Here is a 22695-nt window from a genome sequence, read left to right as displayed (position 1 = left end):
ATAAATAAAAATAAAAGTATTAAATATATATATATATAAATATATTAAAATATTAAAAGTATATACAAAAATATATAAAATATATTAAAAAATATATATGAAAACATACCAAAAGATATATACAAAGAAATTAAAAAGTTTCGCATATACCTCGCACATGAAAAAATCATTTCATGTGCGAAGTATATTAAATAGCTTAAAGTTCTTAAAAACTTTAAGAAATAGATAGTGAATGTTGTTATGGCAGATATTTTAGATATTTTGGAATTCGGTTCAAGCATATCAGTCAACATATCAACTCAGCAATCATCGGCTTGCCTTTGTCGTTGAGTTGTGCAATCTTTTATTATTAAATACCACACCAATCATATGCATGTCTTCATAGCTGCGCTATATCTACTGGTCTACCATTGCTGTCCATTTCGCACTCAGCTTTCATTTCTCATTAGTCATTCGCTAATTTGAATTTTTAGCAACAATGCTAATTGTCACTCAAGATTCAAATATATCGCATGATGAAGGTGAGCAGCAGATCTCATAGATAATGTTGATAATTATCTTAAATGCATTGATTTTATAAATAATGTGTGCAATTATAAATTATAATGCTAGCCTGGCTAGCCGAGTAGTTGGCATATCTGTTCTCCAGCCAAAAGGCTGTGGGTTCGAATCCCACATTGTGTGGATGTTTGTGATTGTCTGTGGAAATACTAGTGATGGTGGTCAGCAGTAGATGCCATTGGTGTAGTTGCAGTCAGTTGGTGGATTGAGTGGTGGAGACAGAGTTATAGAGAAGGTGCCCTCCTTCAATGAGTCTTTGGACTTCCTGGAGGTGTCAGATAATAATAATAATAATAATGTGTGATATGAATATATGAGCAATGAATGGAGCTGTATAAGAGTGACTGACTGCATTTAAATGGTTTTATTATGAGTCAGCTGGAGACTCTTGATGGATGAGAGAGAGTCTTGACACTGGTGAATGGATCTGTGGAAGTAAAATATGACTATGAAGATCAGATGACTAGGGTAGAACACAAAGGAGTGCTGGTATATGGGAAGGTAAGTAGTGAGAGTAAGAAGAATGAGAGAAGTGGAATGCAATACAAAATGCATGACAAGTAAGGATGCTGTAGCAGTAGAAAAAGTATACAGACAATGAAGGAGTCAGATGACCTGAGATGTAAGGAGGTATCCTGAGATGGAAGAAATGCAGGAATCATATCTGAGTAACTTACTGTAACTGAATGCAATCTACAACTTAAGTTACATTGAGTGTAGTATGGTAGTATAAGTATCACAGAAATTACCTTCTACTGGAATGCTCATGGACAAAAGTGTCTGGTATGACCCAGCTAACAGGCATCTAGTCAATTGCAGTCCAGACCAGTGTAATCCGCTGATGTGAAAGGCTAATAGAGCTAGCGTTATGAATTGTACAAGCTACAGTTGGTCATGTGGCAAAAGTTAACAACAAAGATGCGCAAAGAAGTATATCTGATTATATAATGCATTTGCTTCTGTGTGTGATAGGGAAGGAATTCTTTAGAAGTAGAATTCTTTAGAAGTAGAATTCTTTATCAATTAATTTTATTATTATGATTCAGTACATCTGTAAAGTCTTGTGACTCATAGTAGGAGGTATCTACTTCAGACAACAACACAAGCTTTCATGACTCCTTAAACTGATTTACCATCTGCAACCTCTAAGGCAATGCCTTCCATGCACCACTATACATGCAGAGAACGCTACTTTTTAATCTCTTACTCACCACTCCCTTATGAAAGTTCTAGAAATAGTCCATTATCCTAGAATATGAAAAACTTTTTCAGTGGCCATTTTGGTAAATATTTGCCATAGTCTCAATCATATCATATCTTTATCTTCTAGCTGATAAACTTTGCAGATTACATGCTCCTTGATCTATCCTCGTAACCAATATTTTACAGTTCTGAAATAATTTTTGCTATCTACCTTTTCACTTTCTCTAAAGTTTATTCATCCCCAAGAAATCCTGGAAACCAGTGTGGAGATGGGACATCTCCTAGATAAAATAGAGCAGCTATGGATACAGTATGCACAGGATCACATCTGTCTGATTAATCATGGTTCTGACTTTTTCATGGAGACATTATAACAGTAACAGCACAAATCAGTTTCACCTATTGTGCCAGGTGATAGCCTTTCAAGCTATTGGTTGTGATGGTGCATATATGGAGTGTTTCTTTAGTGCCCTGTTGACAGTGGAGTAATTTATCAATATAATAATGTTCAGTATAGTGAAACATTATAGTTGACAAGCTTATATTACTACATGCCTACATTTTATCTGTCTTGTAATGGCTACTTCCGTAGGATAACACACCATATCACAAGGTATACAGATCACTCTAGAAATGGTTTCAGGAGCAAAAAGTGAGATTTTACCATATTTCATGGTGTACTCAGTCTCTCTCACCAGATCTCTACCAAATACTGTATCTACTCCATTTGTAGGATGAGGTTGAATCAAGCTGTTGGTGACAAGGAACTGCTATAGTCCAGTTAGGGGCAGCTGCAGATGTAAGTATATCTGCATTGGCTACATCTCTGCAGAATACTTCAGTATTCTGATTAATCCTGGTTCTGGCCTAGTAAAGTGTATTCAGTTTAATTATAATTGACTAAAAACAGAATATTGTAGAAACCTTTTCTAGCTGAATACAGCAATTTGTAATTAATTCATATAAACAGTAAACATAAAAAATGACTGATGAGAGAGCTTGAATCTATTCATTGGACATTATCAGATGCTGTGTGGTCACTCTGTTATTCAGTGATGTGACACACCAGTCCTTCTCAGGTGATCCTGTTCTGTCTACTATCTGGAGGCTTCAACTATCTGAAGACTAGTCACTCCAGATACACCATCCATCCATTTCACTGAGGACCTACTACTTACTCTCTTTCCAGGAACTTTACCTTCTGCTACTGTTTTGAGAAGTCCTTCTTCCATCTTTTCATTGTGTCACGAGTATTTCAGCTTTCTTCTATCAATATCTTTAACTTAAAGTTTTACTAATTGTTTTTAGCACTATTTGTCTGCCTTTCAGTAAATGATATCCTCAAATACCACACCTCAAAAGGGGAAAAAATTCTTTTCCTATCAGACTTCTTTTGGTTCCAAGTCTCGCATCTATAAGCCACTGTTAGGGAAACAGCTGAATCCAGAATCCTCAGCTTGGTTCCTCTAGATCCATGCTTCCAGATTTTAGATAAATCTCTGTCTGTTGTTTTAGTCATTCCTAACCTTCTGATGTCTTCTGAATAGCAGTTCTTCAATTGAAGAAGTCAGAAAATTCGAGCAGTACTCGAATTTTCTGACTTCTTCAGTTCTGTCACAGTTAAGGCGAACTTGTTTCTCAGGACCTTTCCTACCGTATTTCCTTTGTGAACTATAATCTTTGTCTTGCCAGGATTGAGTTGAAGTCCTCTATTCATACTGATTTCATTAACTTTGTTAAGGATTCTTTTAAAAATTGAAACAGAAGAGGAAGAATTCATCATAAGATATTATTACTAGAATCACTTATGTTTAAATTTAAATTTCTTTATTTGTAAAATTTTTGGCTAAGTTTTGTAGCCATTTGTTAATACAATTATAGGAAAACACAAAAAGTAAATAAATAAATAAGTGAACAACGATTCAATTGAAAGTATGTACATATTATGCACACTATTGGCTTCAGGAGAATATCTCCATCTGTATTAATAGATATTAAAAATAAATTACAATAAAATAATTTAGTTGATAAATTATTTTTGAGGGACAAATGTTTTAAGCAACATGTGATAGAGGGAATAAGAGGTTCAAGAGTTTTGGATTTGGCCATAGCATCAGAAGATCTGATAATAAGTGAGACGACATCTCTCCCACCAGTTGGAGAGAGTGACCATGTGGTTTTGACTTGGAAGATGAATAGACATGCAGGTGTATCAAAGAAAAGGGGAATGTATGTGGAATTATAAGGCAGGTGATTATAATAGTCTTAGGTATCAACTAGGGGAAGTTCCATGGAGGGCAGAATGGAAGGTCAGGATATCATTAGTTATTTTATCATTATCATTATCGTTAGTTAGGAAATTATGAAAGGATATTTGTTAGCATCAATAGTAAGCTGTATTCCACGAGTGAAGAGGACACAATTTGAAGTAAAGTGGATATTAAACAAGAACTGCAGTTGAAAAAGAGATTAGGAATGGAAGAGATATAAGGAGAGAGGTGGAGGGCAGATACAGGAAGAATATAAGACACAGCCCAGGAGAGTGAGCAGTATGGTGAGGAAGGCAAAACTGGAATATGAGAAGAGATTGGCACTAAGATCCAAAGAAAATCCTAGGGAATGTTTTAGCTATGTGGTCAGTAGGAGGAGAAATTATTGTGAAAGAATGACATTGCGGTATAAAAATGGGAATAAGCGACTCATGCAGAGGACATAGTGGAGTTGTTCAATGAGCACTTTATTGGAGTATTTCATCCTGGAGAAGAATGTTATAATACTACATGGATAGGACGTTCAGGGTGTACAGATGCAAGAGGAGAGTGTGTTATAAATACTGAGTACTCTGGATACCAGTAAAGCTGTGGTACTATATGGTATTTCACCATGGGTTTTGAGAGAATGTGCTAAAGAACTGACAGCTCCTTTGACTTGGCTCTTCAATAAAAGTCTTTCTGTGTGGAAAGGTACCCAAGGAATGGAAGAAGTTAAGATAGTGCCCCTGCACAAGGGTGGTAGCAGACTGGATGTGTCTAATTATAGGCTAGTTTGCATGTCATCAGTAGTTGTTAAGGTCTTGGATGGGCAGATGAGGGTAATGTATTTGTGAGAATCAACATGTATTTGTAATAGATATTCTTACCGGTATGATCATCATAGCTTGCACATTATGGAAATTCTTACATCAATTCTAGGCACTCGATAATCTTCCACTTTAGATGACACAAAACTTGTAGTATCCCTGAGTTCAACAACTTATTTGCCAAGACTGGAAAAGATATTTTCTTGCTCGTAATAACTTGTCTTACGATAAATCTGAATCATATTATTATTATCCTTTCACTCAGGTAAATTCCATTACAAGGACAGGAAACTATAAATAATTATGAGTTCGAAGTAAGAATCTTTAAAATCTGAACAAGCTTCCAAATCTTTGTTGCGACGTTCAATCTCAAGTTAGGTCACGTCTCACTACCTATCTACACTCACTCCATTTTCCTTCTGGTTCCTTCTTCCTCTATCTCATAAATCCTCTCTCTTTTTCCCGCCCAAACCACCAAATTATCACGTGATCATTGTACAGTTCTTAATGCTAAGGTACGTGCTATCATGAAATAATTTAGTTTTCTGACAGCAGCCAATCAAATCACATTTGCAGAGTCCATTAGAAGTACTTTCACTTTCCATAACAACAAAATGCATATATTACAGTTCACTTAGGATACATTTACAAGTTATATTAATAATTTATACAAGATAAAATAACTAACAAAAATTACAATTATCATTTCAATGAAGAAATAACAGTAAGTGTTTAAATTAAAATTTATTTAGGAGCAAACTTAGCTCAGGAAATGCAATTCATGTTAAATAATGAATGAAGTATTAATAAATCATAAAATTCTTCATTCACAAATTAACAAAGGCTTATTTTTCCTCTGAAATATTTTTCTTTAAAGAAAAATTTTTCACACTAGACTCATGAGTGGAGAAAATAGACTTATCTCCCTTTCGAGAACTTAAATAATATCTTGTTTGAATAAAATCTAATTTATTACTACAGTCAGCATTTTTGTATCTCTCTACATTTTTACTTTGATTCATTCTGCTTTTGTCTGGGAGTAGTTTGTCCCTTATTTTTGTAGTATGGTGGGGGGTGTCTCATCAGAGCAGAGTCCCTCATTTCTGTCTCTAGCATTATGTCTTGATTATCTTATGACTGGGATTTTCATTCTAATGGTACTTCTTCTGCGATCTGTCTTTCCCTGATAATTCCTTTTCATTTCCCCATACATTCTCCAAAGAATCTTCTAAGTAGGATAGTCTGTCAGACTTGTCCTTTATTTCCTTTCTTGCCTTATTAGATCTTGGATGTAAACTAATTGCATTAGCAAAGTTGATTCCAATTATCAGTTGATCTGTCTTGCCAAGTTTTAATTCAGGTGTAGATATTTGCTCTTGTAATGTGAAGTCTGTGGTAGGTTTAGCTTGAGGTTGATTAGGTTTATCAGAATTTGAGTTATTGAAATCTTCAATTGACTCATTAGTATTTGATTGTACTTTACTTGTAGGTTGTATCACATTCGTCTTACCATGCCTTTCTGTTAGTTGCTTCCATCCAATATATGTAGGTGTATTGTTTCTCCAGATTTTTCTTCTTCTGTTCATTATGGATATCTCACCCTTAGAAAAGTCACATGAGAAGCAATAATTTTTCATAAAGTTAGTTCCCAAAATGATGTGAGAACTTGAGTTGGGTTTGATGGAATAATTAGTAGATCCTGCCAAACAAATAACCCATAATTTGGTAGAAAAATCCTTACACAGCTTTCTTATATGCCATAAAAGTAGAGTCAGAGAGAGTAGTAATTTTCACTGGTCTCCTCAATTTAATAATATTTTTCCATATTTTGTGCTTTATATGCATGAGGTAGCCCCCTACTGATAGTTGAAGCATTGCAACCTGTATCTAGTAAGATATTACATTGATACCCTTGGATATTTCCTCTGATTTTCATCATTGATTTATTCATCTTAAAAGAGTTATCAAGATTACTATGTACTTTGTGAGGAATCTGTCCAAAATTCAAATCCCATCCATTGTTTGAGTATGTTCCTTTAGCATCAAAACAATTCCTAGCAATATGCCCAGTCTTGTGGCATGCATCGAAAGCATCTTGGAGGATCCTTGTAGTTGGAGAAATACTCTTTCTTTGCTTGAGGTTGAGAGGTAATGGGCATCTGTACATTGAGTCTTTCTAATCCATGCACCACTTTGTTCAGATTTGCTAAAATAGGTTGATTCTGTTTTTTTACTTCTTGTTCCACCATTTTGTTGATTCCATCTGTTGTAGGGGTTGTGGTTTTCATGAAAGGTTGTAGTAATAACTACCAGTTGCCTCATTTCTTCATGTAGGCAATCTATTACTGGTTGATGTAATCTTTTTACTTCATGGTGAATTAAGGTTTTTATTTCTTGCATTAAACTGTCTTTGTTGGATAGTTCTTCACTTTCAGCTATATGATTAACATTTAAGGAATTTTCTTCATTATTCTTCTTCTTTCCCTTTTCACTTTTATTTTCCTTTCCAGTTTCAGATTGGTTTAAGGAATAATCAGTCTTATTTATAACATTCACATGACCTACATTGGATAAGGGACAAAAGTCTCCTATCGTTTGTTCTTTTTCCTTGACAACTTTGAAACATTCTTTTAAGGTGTTAATTTTCTTCTTGTAGGCAGTCTCTCTCAATTCTGGTTTCACACCTTGGCGAAACTGCTGGAAAACAGCCCGATCTAAATGAGGTTTATCTTCATTAGACACATTCAAACTGTTGGAAAGAGTCAACATGTGATTATAAAACTCAGTAACACTTTCTTTATCCTTTTGTGTGATCCTCTGTAGTTTCCACAAGTTGGGTACAATACTTCTCAATCTCGAGAACTGTGAAATTAAGACATCTTTAAACTTCTGATATTCTAATGTTTCCTTAAGCACTGGAGATGAATATAAGAATGTCCTTGCCTTACCAGTCAACTTACTTCATAGTAATATTAGTAATTGAAAATCAGTCCAGTTTGCTAATTCTCTAAGCTTTTCAACGAAGGGAAAAAAAATGATAGTACATCATCTGATTCTTCCCCAACTGAGGAAAGACTTGTTGGGGATTTACAGTGCGGAAGAATTCACTATCCTCCATTCCTGTGTTAGATGCATGAGTCATATCTGTTTATCAGTTACTTTATAATTTATTCAATTATGAATGTCAAGACTATTTAAAATTTACTTTTCCTTGCCTAATTGTTTCACAACCAACTTACTATGATTCAATTAACCTTACTATTAAAATTTTTAGGAATTAACTCCTAAAAGGCTATTATGTCAACAAAATTTATTTCTCGATTATCGTTAGTGAATCAAAATCCTGTCGACTGCACATTCTATTGTGTTCTATTCAATTCAGTTCTATTCTTAGATTCTATTGTGTCTGTCTTTCGTCCAACCTTATATTTGCTAGCTGTTGTTTGACCCCACTATCAAACATAAAGAAAATTTTTATTATACTGCACCACTCTATGTTTGAAATCACACAATTTTTGTGAGGGAATCAAGCACCAATTAGCACAACAGCTGTAAGAACTTACTACAGGCCGAAATTGTCTTACTTATATATAGGGTTTCCTGCAAGATTCGTATTTTAAATGAGTGGTGCAATGAAACTGAAATTAGGCAAGCATAAGAATCAAATTAAACAAGATATTTAATTCTCTCACAAAATTATTCTTACATAAGAAACAAGAACTCTATTAAGATCAATACAATTAGAAAACAATTTATGCATTCTATAAAGAAATTAGATTTTACTCAGCTGAATATATCATTTACTGCTAGAACTTATGTATAAGGCTTTCACAATTCTCATCCGTTATGATTTCAACTTAGTTTCACTTTAAACAACATCAATATTCAGCTAAACTCTTGAAATTTAATTCTTTTCAGTCTCATAGAATAATCATAAACTTCAATTTTATCAACACTTAACTGGCAACTTCAATATCTATCAGAGGATTAAAATAGTTCTTAAAAGGTTCAGTCTTCAATATACATATGCATTGTGAGATAACACATTCAAACACAAACTGTTTCTTTAATGAAGTTTGTCACATTTTGTTTCACAAGAAATGTTTTATAATATCACTCACTCAAGCTGGACTAGCTGGCTTCAGCAACACGAAATTTTACCAAGTTCTCCGGACACAAGCAACACTATCACACGTTAGTTATAGAATTTTTCTTACATCACTTCTAGGCACTCGATAATCTTCCACTTTAAATGACACAAAACTTGTAGTATCAATGAATTCAACAACTTATTTGCCAAGACTGGAAAAGATATTTTCTTGCTCGTAATAACTTGTCTTACGATAAATCTGAATCATATTATTATTATTCTTTCACTCAGGTAAATTCCATTACAAGGTGACAGGAAACTATAAATAATAATCAGTTCAAAGTAAGATTCATTAAAATCGGAACAAGCTTCCAAATCTTTGTTGCGACGTTCGATCTCAAGTTAGGTCACGTTTCACTACCTATCTACACTTACTCCATTTTCCTTCTGGTTCCTTCTTCCTCTATCATATAAATCCTCTCTCTTTTTCCCGCCCAAAACCACCAAATTATCACGTGATCGTTGTACAGTTCTCAATGCTAAGGTACGTGCTATCATGAAATAATTTAGTTTTCTGACAGCAGCCAATCAAATCACATTAGTGGAATCCGTTAGAAATACTTTCACTTTCCATAACAACAAATAAAATGCATATATTACAGTTCACTTAGGATACATTTACAAGTTATATTAATAATTTATACAAGATAAAATAACTAAAAAAAATTACAATTATTATTTCAATGAACAAATAACAGTAAGTGTTTAAATTACAATTTATTTAGGACCAATTAATAATTATATTTTATTACTTGACACCTCCATTGGAGTCCAAAGACTCATTGAGGGAGGGCATCTGCTCTACAACTCTATCTCCACCACCCACAAGTACACCAACGCTATCTACCACCCACCACTACCACTAGTATTTACACAGACAATCACAGAATATCACCCAGATATATCTACCAGACTGCTAGTTTAAGACCCATTTCGTGTCAAAGTTCCCCATAAAAAGGTCAATTGAAAGAGAAGAGAGGTGATAAACACACTATTCCATTGAAAAAAGGACTGTACTGGAGACAGTGTTCAAATAAGCTAGTGATATCTATGATAAAAGTTCTTTCACAAGGTCTAATACATTGTGGACGGTGGATGGTAGCAGGGGTAGCCTCTTGTGGAAAAGGCACTTGGGAGAAGGGGAACAACATCAAGTAACACTGAGCCCAGTGGAGTCTAGAGGAGATAATGATGGGTATAGAAATAGTGGCATGCTTTATACTAATGCCAGGAGTATCTGGAATAAAGGAGAGGAATTGGTGGTGCTGATAGCATCAGCCTGGCCAAAGATTATTGGGATCACTGAGATGTGGTTGACAGAAGAGGATATAATTATTATTATTATTATTATTATTATTATTATTATTATTATGTGACACCTCCATTGAGTCCAAAGATTCATCGAGCGAGAGTGTGCCAACACCATTGAACGATTGATCCCCTTTTAACTGCTAACCACGCTTAAACTTGCTTAAGTTTTTGCGAGCAATTAACAGCAGAGGCTCTACCAATCAACCAACCTTCGCTGGCAATAACAGGAATAGAAGTAGCAGGGTACAGAATTTTTTGGCAGGATAGGAAGGGAAAGCGTGGTGGTGTAGTACTGCTTATGATAAGTGATGTCTTATGTCCTCTAAGAGTGGAGGCTTTGGAAGGCAGTGACACTAATGATTTTGAAAGCATATGGTGTGAGGTAGAGATAGGCAAGACGGGATATTTAGTAGGGTGTTGCTACAAATCAAGGAGCACAGAGGGTGGGGACCAGGAGATGTTATAGACAGTTGAGCTTGGCAAGTGCAAGAAGAATGATTGTTAATGGAGATTTTAACTACAGCAGTATAAATTGGGGAGAGGAAGATGCATGTAGCAATAAGGGAATGGAATTTCTAGAATTCTTCAGGGAAAGGTCTTAGGCAACATGTAATAGAGGGAACAGAAGGTTCAAAATAACAGTTTTGGATTTGGTCATAGCATTAGAAGACTTGATAATAACTGAGATGACATCTTTCCCAACAGTTGAGAAAGTGACCAAGAGAAAGATGAAGTGACCATGTGGTTTTGACTTGGAAGATGAATAGATATGCAGGAGTATCAAGGAGATGGGAACATATGTGGAATCATCAGGCAGGTTATTATAACAGTCTTAGACATCAACTTGGGGAAGTTTCATGAAGGGAGGAATTGGAAAGCCGGGATATCATTAGTGCTTGGGAAATTGTGAAGGAATATTTGTTAGCAGCAATAGTAAGCTGCATTCTACAAGTGAAGAAGAGGACACAATTTGGTGTAAAGTGGCTGACAAGCAATATTAAACAGGAGCTGCATGTGAAAAAGAGCCTATGGAAGAGATATAAGGAAACAGGTGAAGAGAAGATGCATGAAGAATATAAGACACAGGCCAGGAGAGTGACTAGTATGGTAAGGAAGGCGAAACTGGAATATGAGAAGAGATTGGTCCCAAGATCAAAAGAAAATCCTAGGGAATTTTTTAGCTATTTGGCCAGTAGGAGGAGAAATGATTATGGAAGAATGACAATGTGGGATAAAAATAGGAATAGAGTGATTGATGCAGAGGATATTGTGGAATTGTTCAAAGAACACTTTATTGGTGTATTTCGTCCTGGAGGAATAAATTTTAATACTAGAGGGATAGAGCAGGTTCGAGATTTACAGGTGCAGTAGGAGAGCGTGTTCCAAATACTGAGTACTTTGGATGTCAGTAAAGCTGTGGGACTGGATGGTATTTCACCATGAGTTTTGAGAGAATCTGCTAAGGAACTGACAGCTCCTCTGACCTGGTTTTCAATGAAAGTCTGACTACAGGAAAGGTGCCCAGGGAATGGAAGGAAGGTAAGATAGTGTCATTGCATAAAAGCTGTAGCAGACTGAAGTGTCTAATTATAGGCGAGTTTGTGTGTCATCAGTAGTTGTTAAGATCTTGGAGAAATTAGTTAGGGACCATATACAACATTGGGCAGATGAGGGTAATGTTTTCTGTGAAAGTCAACATGGATTTGAGAGGGGGTGCTCTTGTTTTAGTAATATGATAGCTTTTTATAATAAAGTTAGAAGAGCAGTAGATGAGGGAAAGGCATATACTGCCATTTTCTTGGATTTATCAAAGGCATGTGACAGGGTGCCATATGATAAGCTGATATTTAAGTTGCAGCACATGGGTTTGGATGTCAGGTTGATCAACTGGATTCGGGATTGGCTGTCCGATAGGTATTAGAGAGTTGTGTATGGTGGGGCAATTTCAAAGAGGCAGAGGGTTACAAGTGGGGTTCACAGGGCTCAGTACTGGTATGTAGATTGTTTAAACTTTATATCAATGACATTGTTAGTGGATTTGCAGGGGGGATATTCAGTTATTTGCAGATGATGTGAAACTAGGTAGGGTTATTAGTAATATTGCAGATGTGGTAGCCCTGCAAGAGGATTTGAATAAGCTAGATAGATGGGCAAATGAATGGAGATATCAGTTTAATGCAGCAAAATGTAAGGTCTTGAGGTTTGGGACACATCGATAGGCTGCTCCGTACTCTGTTGGAGGAGATATACTGGAGGAAGCAGGGGAGGCAAGAGATCTGGAGTTGATGAGTGATAGAAACCTGAAATTCAAGAGACATATTGCAAAGGTTTTGAAGGTAACACAGAGGATTGCTGCAACAATGTGAAGGATGCTGACCTGCAGACATAAAAGAGTTGTCATTCCATTGTATAAGACCCTGATCAGACCACACTTAGCTATTGTTTTCAGATTTGGTCCCCCAGGATTTGAAGGTGATAAATTAACTGTGGAAAGGGTACAGAGGCGGATAACAAAGACAGTTTCAGGACTGTACAATGTTAGTTATGAGGATCGGCTGAGGGAATGTGGACTGCAGAGTTTGGTAGATAGATGAAGGAGAAGTGATATGATTGAGACTTTTAAACTTTTAAGAGGTAGTTACTGGGTTGACAATGAGGATTTTTTCGCTTGGTTGAACAGTGGGAAGGTGTGATGACAAGAGCCTGGAAGTTACGAAAGGAAACTGTGAGCAAGAGGGTGAGGAGTGGTTTCTTTGGATGGAGGGTGGTTGAACCATGGAATGCATTGCCTGATGGAGTGGTGAGAGTGAGAACGGTCAATGAGTTTAAGGAGTGGTATGATAGACTTTGTGTTTTCTGGGAGGGACCTCCCACGATGAGTCTTGATTGACTTGTGTTTCCTAGGATGGACCTCTCACGATGAGGCTTTTGACTCCTTGGAGGTCTAAATAATAATAATAATAGTAATAATCCCCATTGCTCCAATTAATGTAATATATTTCCATGTAATATTTTGTGAAATGCCTTTTATAAAGTCCAACAGTGTGATGATATATCCGCATCCTTTATATAACTCAACTGTTCCTTTATTAATGTACTCATTTATGAAAAAATGAGTAGATTACTGAGGCAAAAACCTTTCATTCACACTACTCCATCAAAGGCATGCTGCCGTTCTCTGTACTGTGTCATATTCTTATGGACTCATTCCTGAATTCTTGCTAGGCCAACTTCACTTATCCACTATCTTGGATAAGTGAAGTAACAGATTATAGAATATCTCTATAATCTGTTACCTCTCTCTCTCCTGGAGTTTCCTTTATGCAAGGGAACTGTTATGTCCTCTTTCCACTTGCTTCCATTTCAATTTATTTCGATGAACAGAGATGCAGCCAGTGAGAAGAACAACAAAAGATTTATTGAATTTGAAAACCAACACTAGAGGAAATTATCATCATCTTCATCATTATTAGACGTGTATGGAGTCAATCCCACAATATGATTCTTCAGATACTGCTAGTTTCTTTCAATTGTGTTTCCTCACCGTTTTCGACATACTCAACATTTCAGAGAGCAAAAGCCACTTTAGTCAATTGCCTCTCCTCCACTGTTCCTCTCCATAATATTTTTTTTCTGTCTTTATGAAATTCTTCATACCCATCCATTGCTATCCCTGTCAGGAAGTCATCCTCATCCACTCACATCACACTTATTCCAATAATGTTTGGGTGAACAATATTGATCAAGGCAATAATTTCATTCTTCTTATTTCTGATACCTCTGACATTCATATAGAAACATAATAGTTCATTTCTTGGTCTATAATGTTTCACCAATGTCACTTCTCAGATGTGCACCCCTCTATGCTTTTCCCCATCCAGTATTCTCTTTCATGCCTTATTCTGCAACCTGCTTCTGACTCAAATGCACTCCCTGATATCTCAGGCCATCCCACTCTTTCCTTGTCTGCTCATATCTTCACCTCTGCTTCCAGCATTCACCCTTATGATGCAGTGTTTCTTTGTCCATATTGACTTCCCTGATTTCTCTGTCTGTCTTTCGCTCACTCATGCTGCACTCAATTTCCAATTTATAAGCACTCCTTTAATATCTCCTGCCTTACTCTTCTGCTCTTCCACATCACTTCATACTTCCTCAGATCTATTCTCCACAGTAATTACTCTTCCTTCCAGCAACAGCCTCTCCACAACTTGCACAAAAACTGTTTAAATGCAGTCTATCACTCATATGCAACTTCATTCAACTCACAAATAATTTCACACATTCAAAAGCTGCACTTCTTTCTACTCACATATTGACATGTTCATGATCTTTGCTCTTTGCTGTCCTTCTCAGCCCATTACTGTCATACCTGAACAACACACTGAGTACCTTTTCTACTGCACTATTATCTTTTACTCTCCTCAGCTATCATGCTACTCATTCTAACTCCAGGAAAACTAATCTTGCACATCCTGTCACTTGCCACACCAAGAGAAATAGAATCCAGGTATATTGTCAATTATTTCTAGACTTCAATCAATTATCCTAAAGGCACTGTGTATGAATACCAAGGAAATATGAAGATGAAACATATACATTGTTTTATGCATTAGTATTCAAAACATTTATTTTAATGTCCCAGAAAACTGTTTGGTGATTCATTTTTTCCTAAATTATTTTTAATTGAGAACATTGAAGTATAAAATATTTAAATTGATAATCAGAAATCAGTATTATAAATTACAGAAGTTATAATAATAATTAATAGCAAATTATGCAAACATAATTTTTTAGTTTATTGTTAGTGTTATTTTTATTTATTTATTTATTTATTTATTTTGCATTTAGGAGGCTCAACTTCATTGTATATTTGGAGCAATGATTACCCAGAAACTAGCAGATTTTTCAGAAGATATTAAACAATTGGGTGATACTTTAATATATGCTACTCTACAACTATATGAAGAAGTAGTGAGACACTTACTTCCTACTCCTGCTAAAATTCATTATCTTTTTAGTCTTAGAGATATTGCCAAGGTATTCTTCAGTTTCAAAGCTAGCATAGCATTTTATTTCATTATCTAAAACTATAGCTTTTGAGTATTACATTTAGAATATCACTTAAAATATAATCCATTTATTTTTCTCTTCCTTTTCATCCTCCACTAGAGAAGAACTGAAAGTTTTTATCAGTCTCATATTTCTGTTTATCCATTCAACACTTGTACAATGTATACACCAGTTGAAAGCTCTCATAATATTACATTTGGAAGTTGTTACAAGCATCTCACAACAGAGTTTGTGAGAGTTATCTAGAGCATGTTCCATGAATGTGACCCAAATGAAACCATTCCATCACATAGAGCAGTGGTTTTCAACCTTTTATGCTTCATGTACCCCCTGGAAACGTGTATGTAACTTGCACACCCCTTGTATAAATAGATAAAAATTATAGTTATAGTATAACAATGGGAATAAAATAAAACACACACACACACACACACACACACACACACACACACACACACACACACACACACACACACACACACACACACACACACACACACACACACACACACACACACACACACACACACACACACACATTAAATTTTGTATTCATAAATTACATATTCCATTACATATTATTACATATTACACATTATATATTACTACATAATTACATAACTACAAATATGCCAGCCTGGTTGGCCAAGTAATTAGTGTATCTGCTCTCCAGCCAAAAGGCTGTGGGTGCAAGTCCTGGCATGGGTATGGATATTTGTGATTGTCTGTGGAAATGCTAGTGGTGGTGGGCAGTGGCGTAATTAGGTATTTGCCGCCCCTAGGCCCGCAGAAAGTGCCACCCCTCGTGACCTGCCCATAGACAGGTCATGATCCCAACCTTCACTGACTGAAGTTGCTATAGAATCCCACTTGCTTCACATCACGTAACTTTCTTCTGGTTGGTGTCATTTTCAATTTCGGACAAAGTGGAAATTATTTCTGTCCATCCCTCATGAAGACTCTGACAGTCATCACAAGCTGACCAACGAGTAGGCGAAGGATGTTTGATTACTTTTGCAAAAGTTTCCAGGTGCTTTCTTAGACCACTCTACCGATGTGTTGAAGATGTGAAAAATACGTACAGTTTCTGAAGGACATCAAAAAATGCAGAAGGGTATGGACAGGATTCGACAGCACAAGTACCAATTTGAGACAGAGAATATCCAGCACATGGTATGAATTCTACCAATGGATTTATTTCTAGAATTCTTGCTTGCAGTCCTGTGTACTTGCCTGACATGTTACTAGCATTATCATATGCCTGCCCTCTGCAATTTGCTACATCAATTCCAAGCTCGTTTAGTGATGTCAATATCACCTCTTGTAACTCTTCAGATTTGTGACTTACATTAGGAATGAAATGCAAAAAATGCTCCACAGAAGTTCCATGTTCTTTCACATATTGTACAATGAAGGACAGCTGATCAACATGAGACAAGTCTAGTGTTGAGTCAATACTTATGGAATAGTACTACGTTATTTTAAGTTCTTCCACAATAAATTTCATTACTTTCTTGCCTGTTATTTTAATAAATTCCTCATGCGTGGCAAAGGAAAGATAGGAAACAAAATTTTTTCCTTTTTTCCCCCAATTTTGGCAATGTGCTCAGCAAGAAAGGGATCAAATTCACTAATCCCTAGTGCTTTATGTTAAGTTACAGACAAAACTATTTACCAACAATACAGTAGTTGTTGGTAAATAGTTTTTTTCCAAGAAAAATAGTTCAAATTTAGGCAATGATTATACAGTGAGGGTATATTTTGTGGGAATAAAGTGCCTAAGATGTTGATAACTTCCACCACGGAACGTTTGTAAAAAGAGAAGTGATATCTAAGCTTGCAAGTAGATAATTATCAGATATAGTAATGTTTTTTCATTTATCCACAAAATGTTGTGAATTTCGGATATAACTCTCTGAGTTATGGATATGTTGTTGTAAGAGTTTAGAGAGATACTTAGACAATAAGTAGGTAGGTGAGTTAATGCCATCCACAATGTGGCATAAAAGAATACCATCTTTATGAACTTTTGGAATGCCATAAAGTCTTGGAGTTAGAGGATGCATGGATATTAATTTTTTAATTAGATCTGTTGACCAGTTGATCATATTGCGTAGTAATTCGTTTGTGTCATTGTGGTTTTTTAATGTAGGATCTTTTATTAAGATATGATAAACAGACATGTCCGACAGTAGATTGTTGACTTTATCCTCATAGTCCTTGGTGTTTAATATCACAGTATTGTTACCTTTGTTTGCCTTAAGTATTATGATATCTTTCTTTCTCTTCAAATTATGAATGGTTCTTATATCTAGAGAGGTAAAGTTTTGGTATGGGGTTCTAGAAGATGAGAGTATTATGCAACTTTTTAATCTGAGGTCATTTGCTATGTGGTGGTAATGATGAGATTGCTTTGTCTAAACTGCAGATGAAATCTACTTTTGGTATCTGTTCAGGTGTTATAGCATAGTTGAAACCTTTTTTGAGGATAGCGATTTCAGGTTTGGTTAAAACGTGATCCGATAAATTAAGAATAACTTGGTTATCTGGTAGAGAAGGTCTGGAACTTAATATGGTTTGTATAAAGATGGTTAAATTACTTGATTCGAATCTGTTTGCTTTTATTGAAAACTTTAGCGTAGCTAGTGTTGATCATTCTGTCTAAGAGTTGCCAAACTTCTTAGTCTAGAGAGCTCGAGATATCCATGAAGAATTCGTGACATTGGGAATCTATTTGACTTAACAGAAATCTTGTGTGTTGTATCCTTTTACGAAGGAGCAAGAGAGAGAGAGATGTCTTGAAATAAATATTTTTAACCTGTCTAGAATTGGAGACACAAGATCTCTCAATCAACTCTTCTTTATTGGACAATGGAAGCTTACATTTTTCCAAATCAAATGTGAAAGGGTCTCGAATCCATTCTTGCATTTCATCAAGGGAGGGGAAAATACTGCCTTATAAGAGTTTTAAGAGTGCTTAAGTGAATGATTATTTGTTGTTTGATGTCTTCAAAAGTCTGCAATTGTTTGCTCATTTTCTTTAATGAATTAAGAAATGAATCTAGTCACTGAAATTGATCACAGCTGTTCTTTTTAATTCCATTTTCCCAGAGATTAGCTATTAGGGTAGATTTGGCTCTCTCTCAGGTAGGGAAGGGGAGGGATGATTGATAAACATGTATAGATGTGAACTACAGCACCACGCTTCGTCACTCAGTTCTCAGAATATAATCAGTATTGGTGTTGCCAAGTTAATGACTTTGTTACTAGATCTAGTGACTTTTGAGCTTTTGTGGCATATCCCCCCAAAAATTTTACTATGACCCCCAAGGGGTACATAGTAAAATTTACTCCCAAATTTACTATGTACCCCTAACATAGAAGAATATTATGCTCTACTGTCAAAATGCATTTATATTGCAATAGATGCTCACTATAATAAACCTGTCAGAACCAAAGAAATAGTCTATTTGTAGTACAAAATTTGCTATGAAATTTGGCAAAAATGGTATTTGATTTCTGCAAGATCATTTCACAGAAATAAATACCCTCATTGGAAATAACTACATTCTTTCTGCCTCTCTTGTAAGAAGCTTTCCGTGGGCTTCTAAAACATAATATATTTCTTTACTATCCAATTTCCTTCTCTGAGCATTTTTTAAATTAATTAATTAATTAATTTTTTGTTTATTATATCACTTGTCAACCAATAAAGGTTGATAATTTGTAGTACATTTACTCCTGTCAGGAGCCTGCTTTAGAGACAAAGCCGAGAACTCTTTCATCCTTTCAGAAGGTGGGGTATCAGTATCACTAGACACCAAAAAATCATCTCCTGTCTAAAGAATGCCTAAAGATTTAGATGAAAAATGATTTTTGTTATCATAGAAAGAAAAGATGCTGTCTACTTGGTCAGAAATTAAGCCTTTCAGTTCTCAGATAAATTTGGGAAGGAATGTGGAATTTAAAGCTTGACAGCAGATTCTCATAGGGATGGAAAATGGATGGATGCCAGCCTGGTTGGCCGAGTGGTTAGCATATCCGCTCTCCAGCCTAAAGGCTGTGGGTTCGAATCCCACCATGGGCATGGATGTTTGTGATTGTTTGTGAAAAAACTAGTGGTTGTGGTGGGCAGTAAACATCATTGGTGTAGATGATGAGGGTCACTGTAGTTGATGAGTTGAGTGGTGGAGACAGAAAGTTGTAGAGTAGGTGCCCTCCCTCGATGAGTTTCTGGACTCCCTGGAAGTGTCATGTGATAATAATAATAATAATAATAATAACGGAGAAGAGAGCAAGATAGAGTTGTTCAAATAGAAGGCCTCAAGATAGAGGCAGCAAATTATAGACCATCGCAGATGATTCCCCATCACAGAAGGGCATGTTCCACACCATCCATAGCCTGCACTAATTACTCCTTCATCTACACATGTTACCATTCACTATATACTGCCCATAATGATATTTTATTTGTAAATTGTATGTATTGAATGTTCTTTGGCTAATTTATTTGTATGTGAGATGAAAAACATAAATATCTGGTGTAACTCCCCACCACCACCGATACCTTCATTGGAGATCAGCTAACTCACCTTGAACTGAAAAAGTTTGATGTAAAGATTCTTCTTGCATGATGAGAATCAAACTGAGTTTGATTCTCATCATGCATTTGTTCTTCCAAATACACTACGAAAGTGTGTCAGTAATGTAAGTTTTGATATTCATTCCTTCTTTACAAAAGTTCCACTATGTGAAATCATTCAGGTAATCAATTTCATCATGCATTCAGGCTACTTCACCTACAAAAAAATACAATGCAGGGTGGTCCATAAGTAAATGGGCTATCAGAGAATTCGCATGTAAGCATATTATCAGAACAAAAGTGGCTACTAGAAGGCCTCAGAGTACATGGTCATTGGTTAAAAAAACTCTGCAAAACATTAGTGCTATTTTGTTTAATAATTGATGATGTTGCTTCCATTTTGATATAATATTGTTTATTTTTTATAGCTTAATGTATACCTGCATGATTGTTGGCTTGTAGATTTGTTACTGACTTTTTTATTGCATTTTTGAATCTTGCCTTGAACGGATAATGGTAGTACAAATGTTGTTGTGAGTGCAGTATGTATGCATAGCAAAATGTGAAAGATGTGTTTGAAAGACTGAACAGGAGACAAGACAGGTTATGGATCTGTAGAAAGTGTGATATGTTGTTAAACTATAAGTTATTAGTGAATGTGAAACAGACTGAAGGAATGAAAGTAAGAATAAATGTGGGCACAAAAGACTGGGAGAATAATGGAATGAAAAGTAGTGAGATTGAGGAAGTGTAAGAATGAAAAAACAAAATTAATTCAGATGGAAGTGAAAGGAAGTAGGAATGAGGAAATGGAAGGAAAGTATGGCAGAATAAGAGGGAGCTAGATTATGAAAATAACAGAGTGAAATTGCCAGAATTCATGGTTTGAAGAAAGAGTTGTTCAAAAGGAAAAATTAAATAAGGAATAAGCGAAATGAGAGACGTTTAGTGGTAACAAATGAAATTGTACTAAAGGATAGAATGAAAAAAAATGAGAAAAAGATGTGACAAAAGACTCAAGAATAGCAATGTATGGAGATTCCATTATTAGAGGTCTGGTTTGCATGAAAGATGTTTAGTGGAAATAAATGAAAGCGTGCAAAAGAATGAAAGAAAAAAAGAGAAAAAGATGAGACAAAAGACTGAAGAATAGCACTGTATGGAGATTTTCATTATTAGAGGTTTTTTTAATGAGGGAATGCATAAGACTGCTTTCTAAGAGAGAGAGAGAAGGAATAAGATAATTTGTGGCTTGGTTATGAGGAAGAAATGACCAAGAGAATTATTGGTCATTGTAGGAACAAATGATTTAGTTGGACATCAAGGGAATGTAAGGATGGATATATGAGGAGGTTATTGAGGGGAATGGAAAGTAACAGCATAGTGGGAAAGACTGTCATTGTGTTGCTGAGATAAAACAGTGATGAGCTGAGATGGAAAGAGCCAGAATCATGAATGGTATGCTGGAAGAGTTGTGTGAGAAGAAGAGAATGCAGTTTTTAGACGTAAAATGTATTTGAGGGAAGAATGGATTTGTAAAAAAAGTGACAAATTGCATTTGAATGGCTTTGGAGTGAGTGAACTGGAAAAACTGTTGCTAAAAGGAAGTTTGGTGTATCATGCAAACAAGAGATCAAGGGAAGTGACAGGTGAAGTAAAAGATCAGGAGAGTGGAATGGATGAGACTGAAAGTTCTTGATAATACAGATGTGTGAGAGATGAAGAAAAAATAGGAATGCATGAAAAGAAATGGGGGGAGTGGTTGGGGTTGACAGGTAGGCATGGCATAGGGAGAGTGGATGTTGCAAATTTGTGGTGAATGTATGTATAGTGATGATTAGCATAGATGGAATGGAGCAGGATGTGGGGGGTGGGGTAGTTGAGATTGATGAAATGTTTAGTAAATAGTGATTAAAGTGACAGGAAGGGCAGGTGTGGTGGGGAAATCACAGCCAGCAGATGGCTGTGATTTCCCCAGGACTGGTTATAGAATTAAAAATTAATTGCTGTGTTTATTTACAAATGCCATAAGCATCAGAAATAAGGGATAATATTAAGTTTATTTGTTGAAAAATTGTTGGAATGGGTAAAATATGGTTGAATGAGGAAGATATCTGACAGAATAGAAAAGTCAATATGAAAGCAGTCATATTGACTTCAGAATTCATGCGGCACCCAAACATTGAGTTTTGAAGCATATCCCAGCTTGTGCAAATGGTTTCAACACTTGTATGGGATATGTTCAGTGCTGCAGCAATCTCCCGCACTGTTTGACGGATTTTTGTCGACGATATCCTTCACAACACTCGAATCAACCTCGGTCGGGCAACCAGTGCAAGGTACATTACTGATGTCAAAATCTCCAGAACAGAATTTGGCAAACCACTTTTGGCATATGCATTCTGTTAAGGCACCATCCCCATATACACTGCATATTTTTTATGGGCCTCTGCAGCTTGTTTGCCTTTTTTGAAATAAAAAAGCAAAATATGCCTGTAATGTACTTTATTTCTTTCCATTTCTAAAAATATGTTACACACACGCAACTGAAGTAGGCAGAACGAAAATTCACTGAAAGATTATGTGAAATTGTGAAATGCATGGTAGCGCAACAATAGTGACAAGTGAAGTGGCATAAACTTGTACTAACGCATAAACCGAATGAACTTATTTTTTTTTTGCAGCTCCTGCTTTATATCTTTGCTCATACACTTAATTCCTACTTGGTTTACCCTC

The 22695-nt window shown here is 35.8% G+C and overlaps 1 protein-coding gene across 1 annotated transcript in view; it reads left to right on the top strand.

The window, feature by feature from the left end:
- Positions 1-22695, top strand: part of kl-2 (dynein heavy chain 2, axonemal kl-2) — a 1497432-nt gene that overhangs the window by 466221 nt on the left and 1008516 nt on the right. Inside the window, exon 22 of the mRNA XM_090414156.1 lies at positions 15156-15344. Within this exon, the coding sequence (XP_090270282.1) occupies positions 15156-15344 (189 nt within the window). The remainder of the gene's footprint in view (positions 1-15155; positions 15345-22695) is intronic.

The sequence above is a fragment of the Typopeltis vanoorti genome, chromosome 24, assembly GCF_054136105.1.
Source record: "Typopeltis vanoorti isolate ZY-2024b chromosome 24, IOZ_Tvanoo_1.0, whole genome shotgun sequence".
NCBI lineage: Eukaryota > Metazoa > Arthropoda > Arachnida > Uropygi > Thelyphonidae > Typopeltis > Typopeltis vanoorti.
Note: the sequence above shows the minus strand (reverse complement) of the source record. Positions and strands in the feature narration are given on the sequence as shown.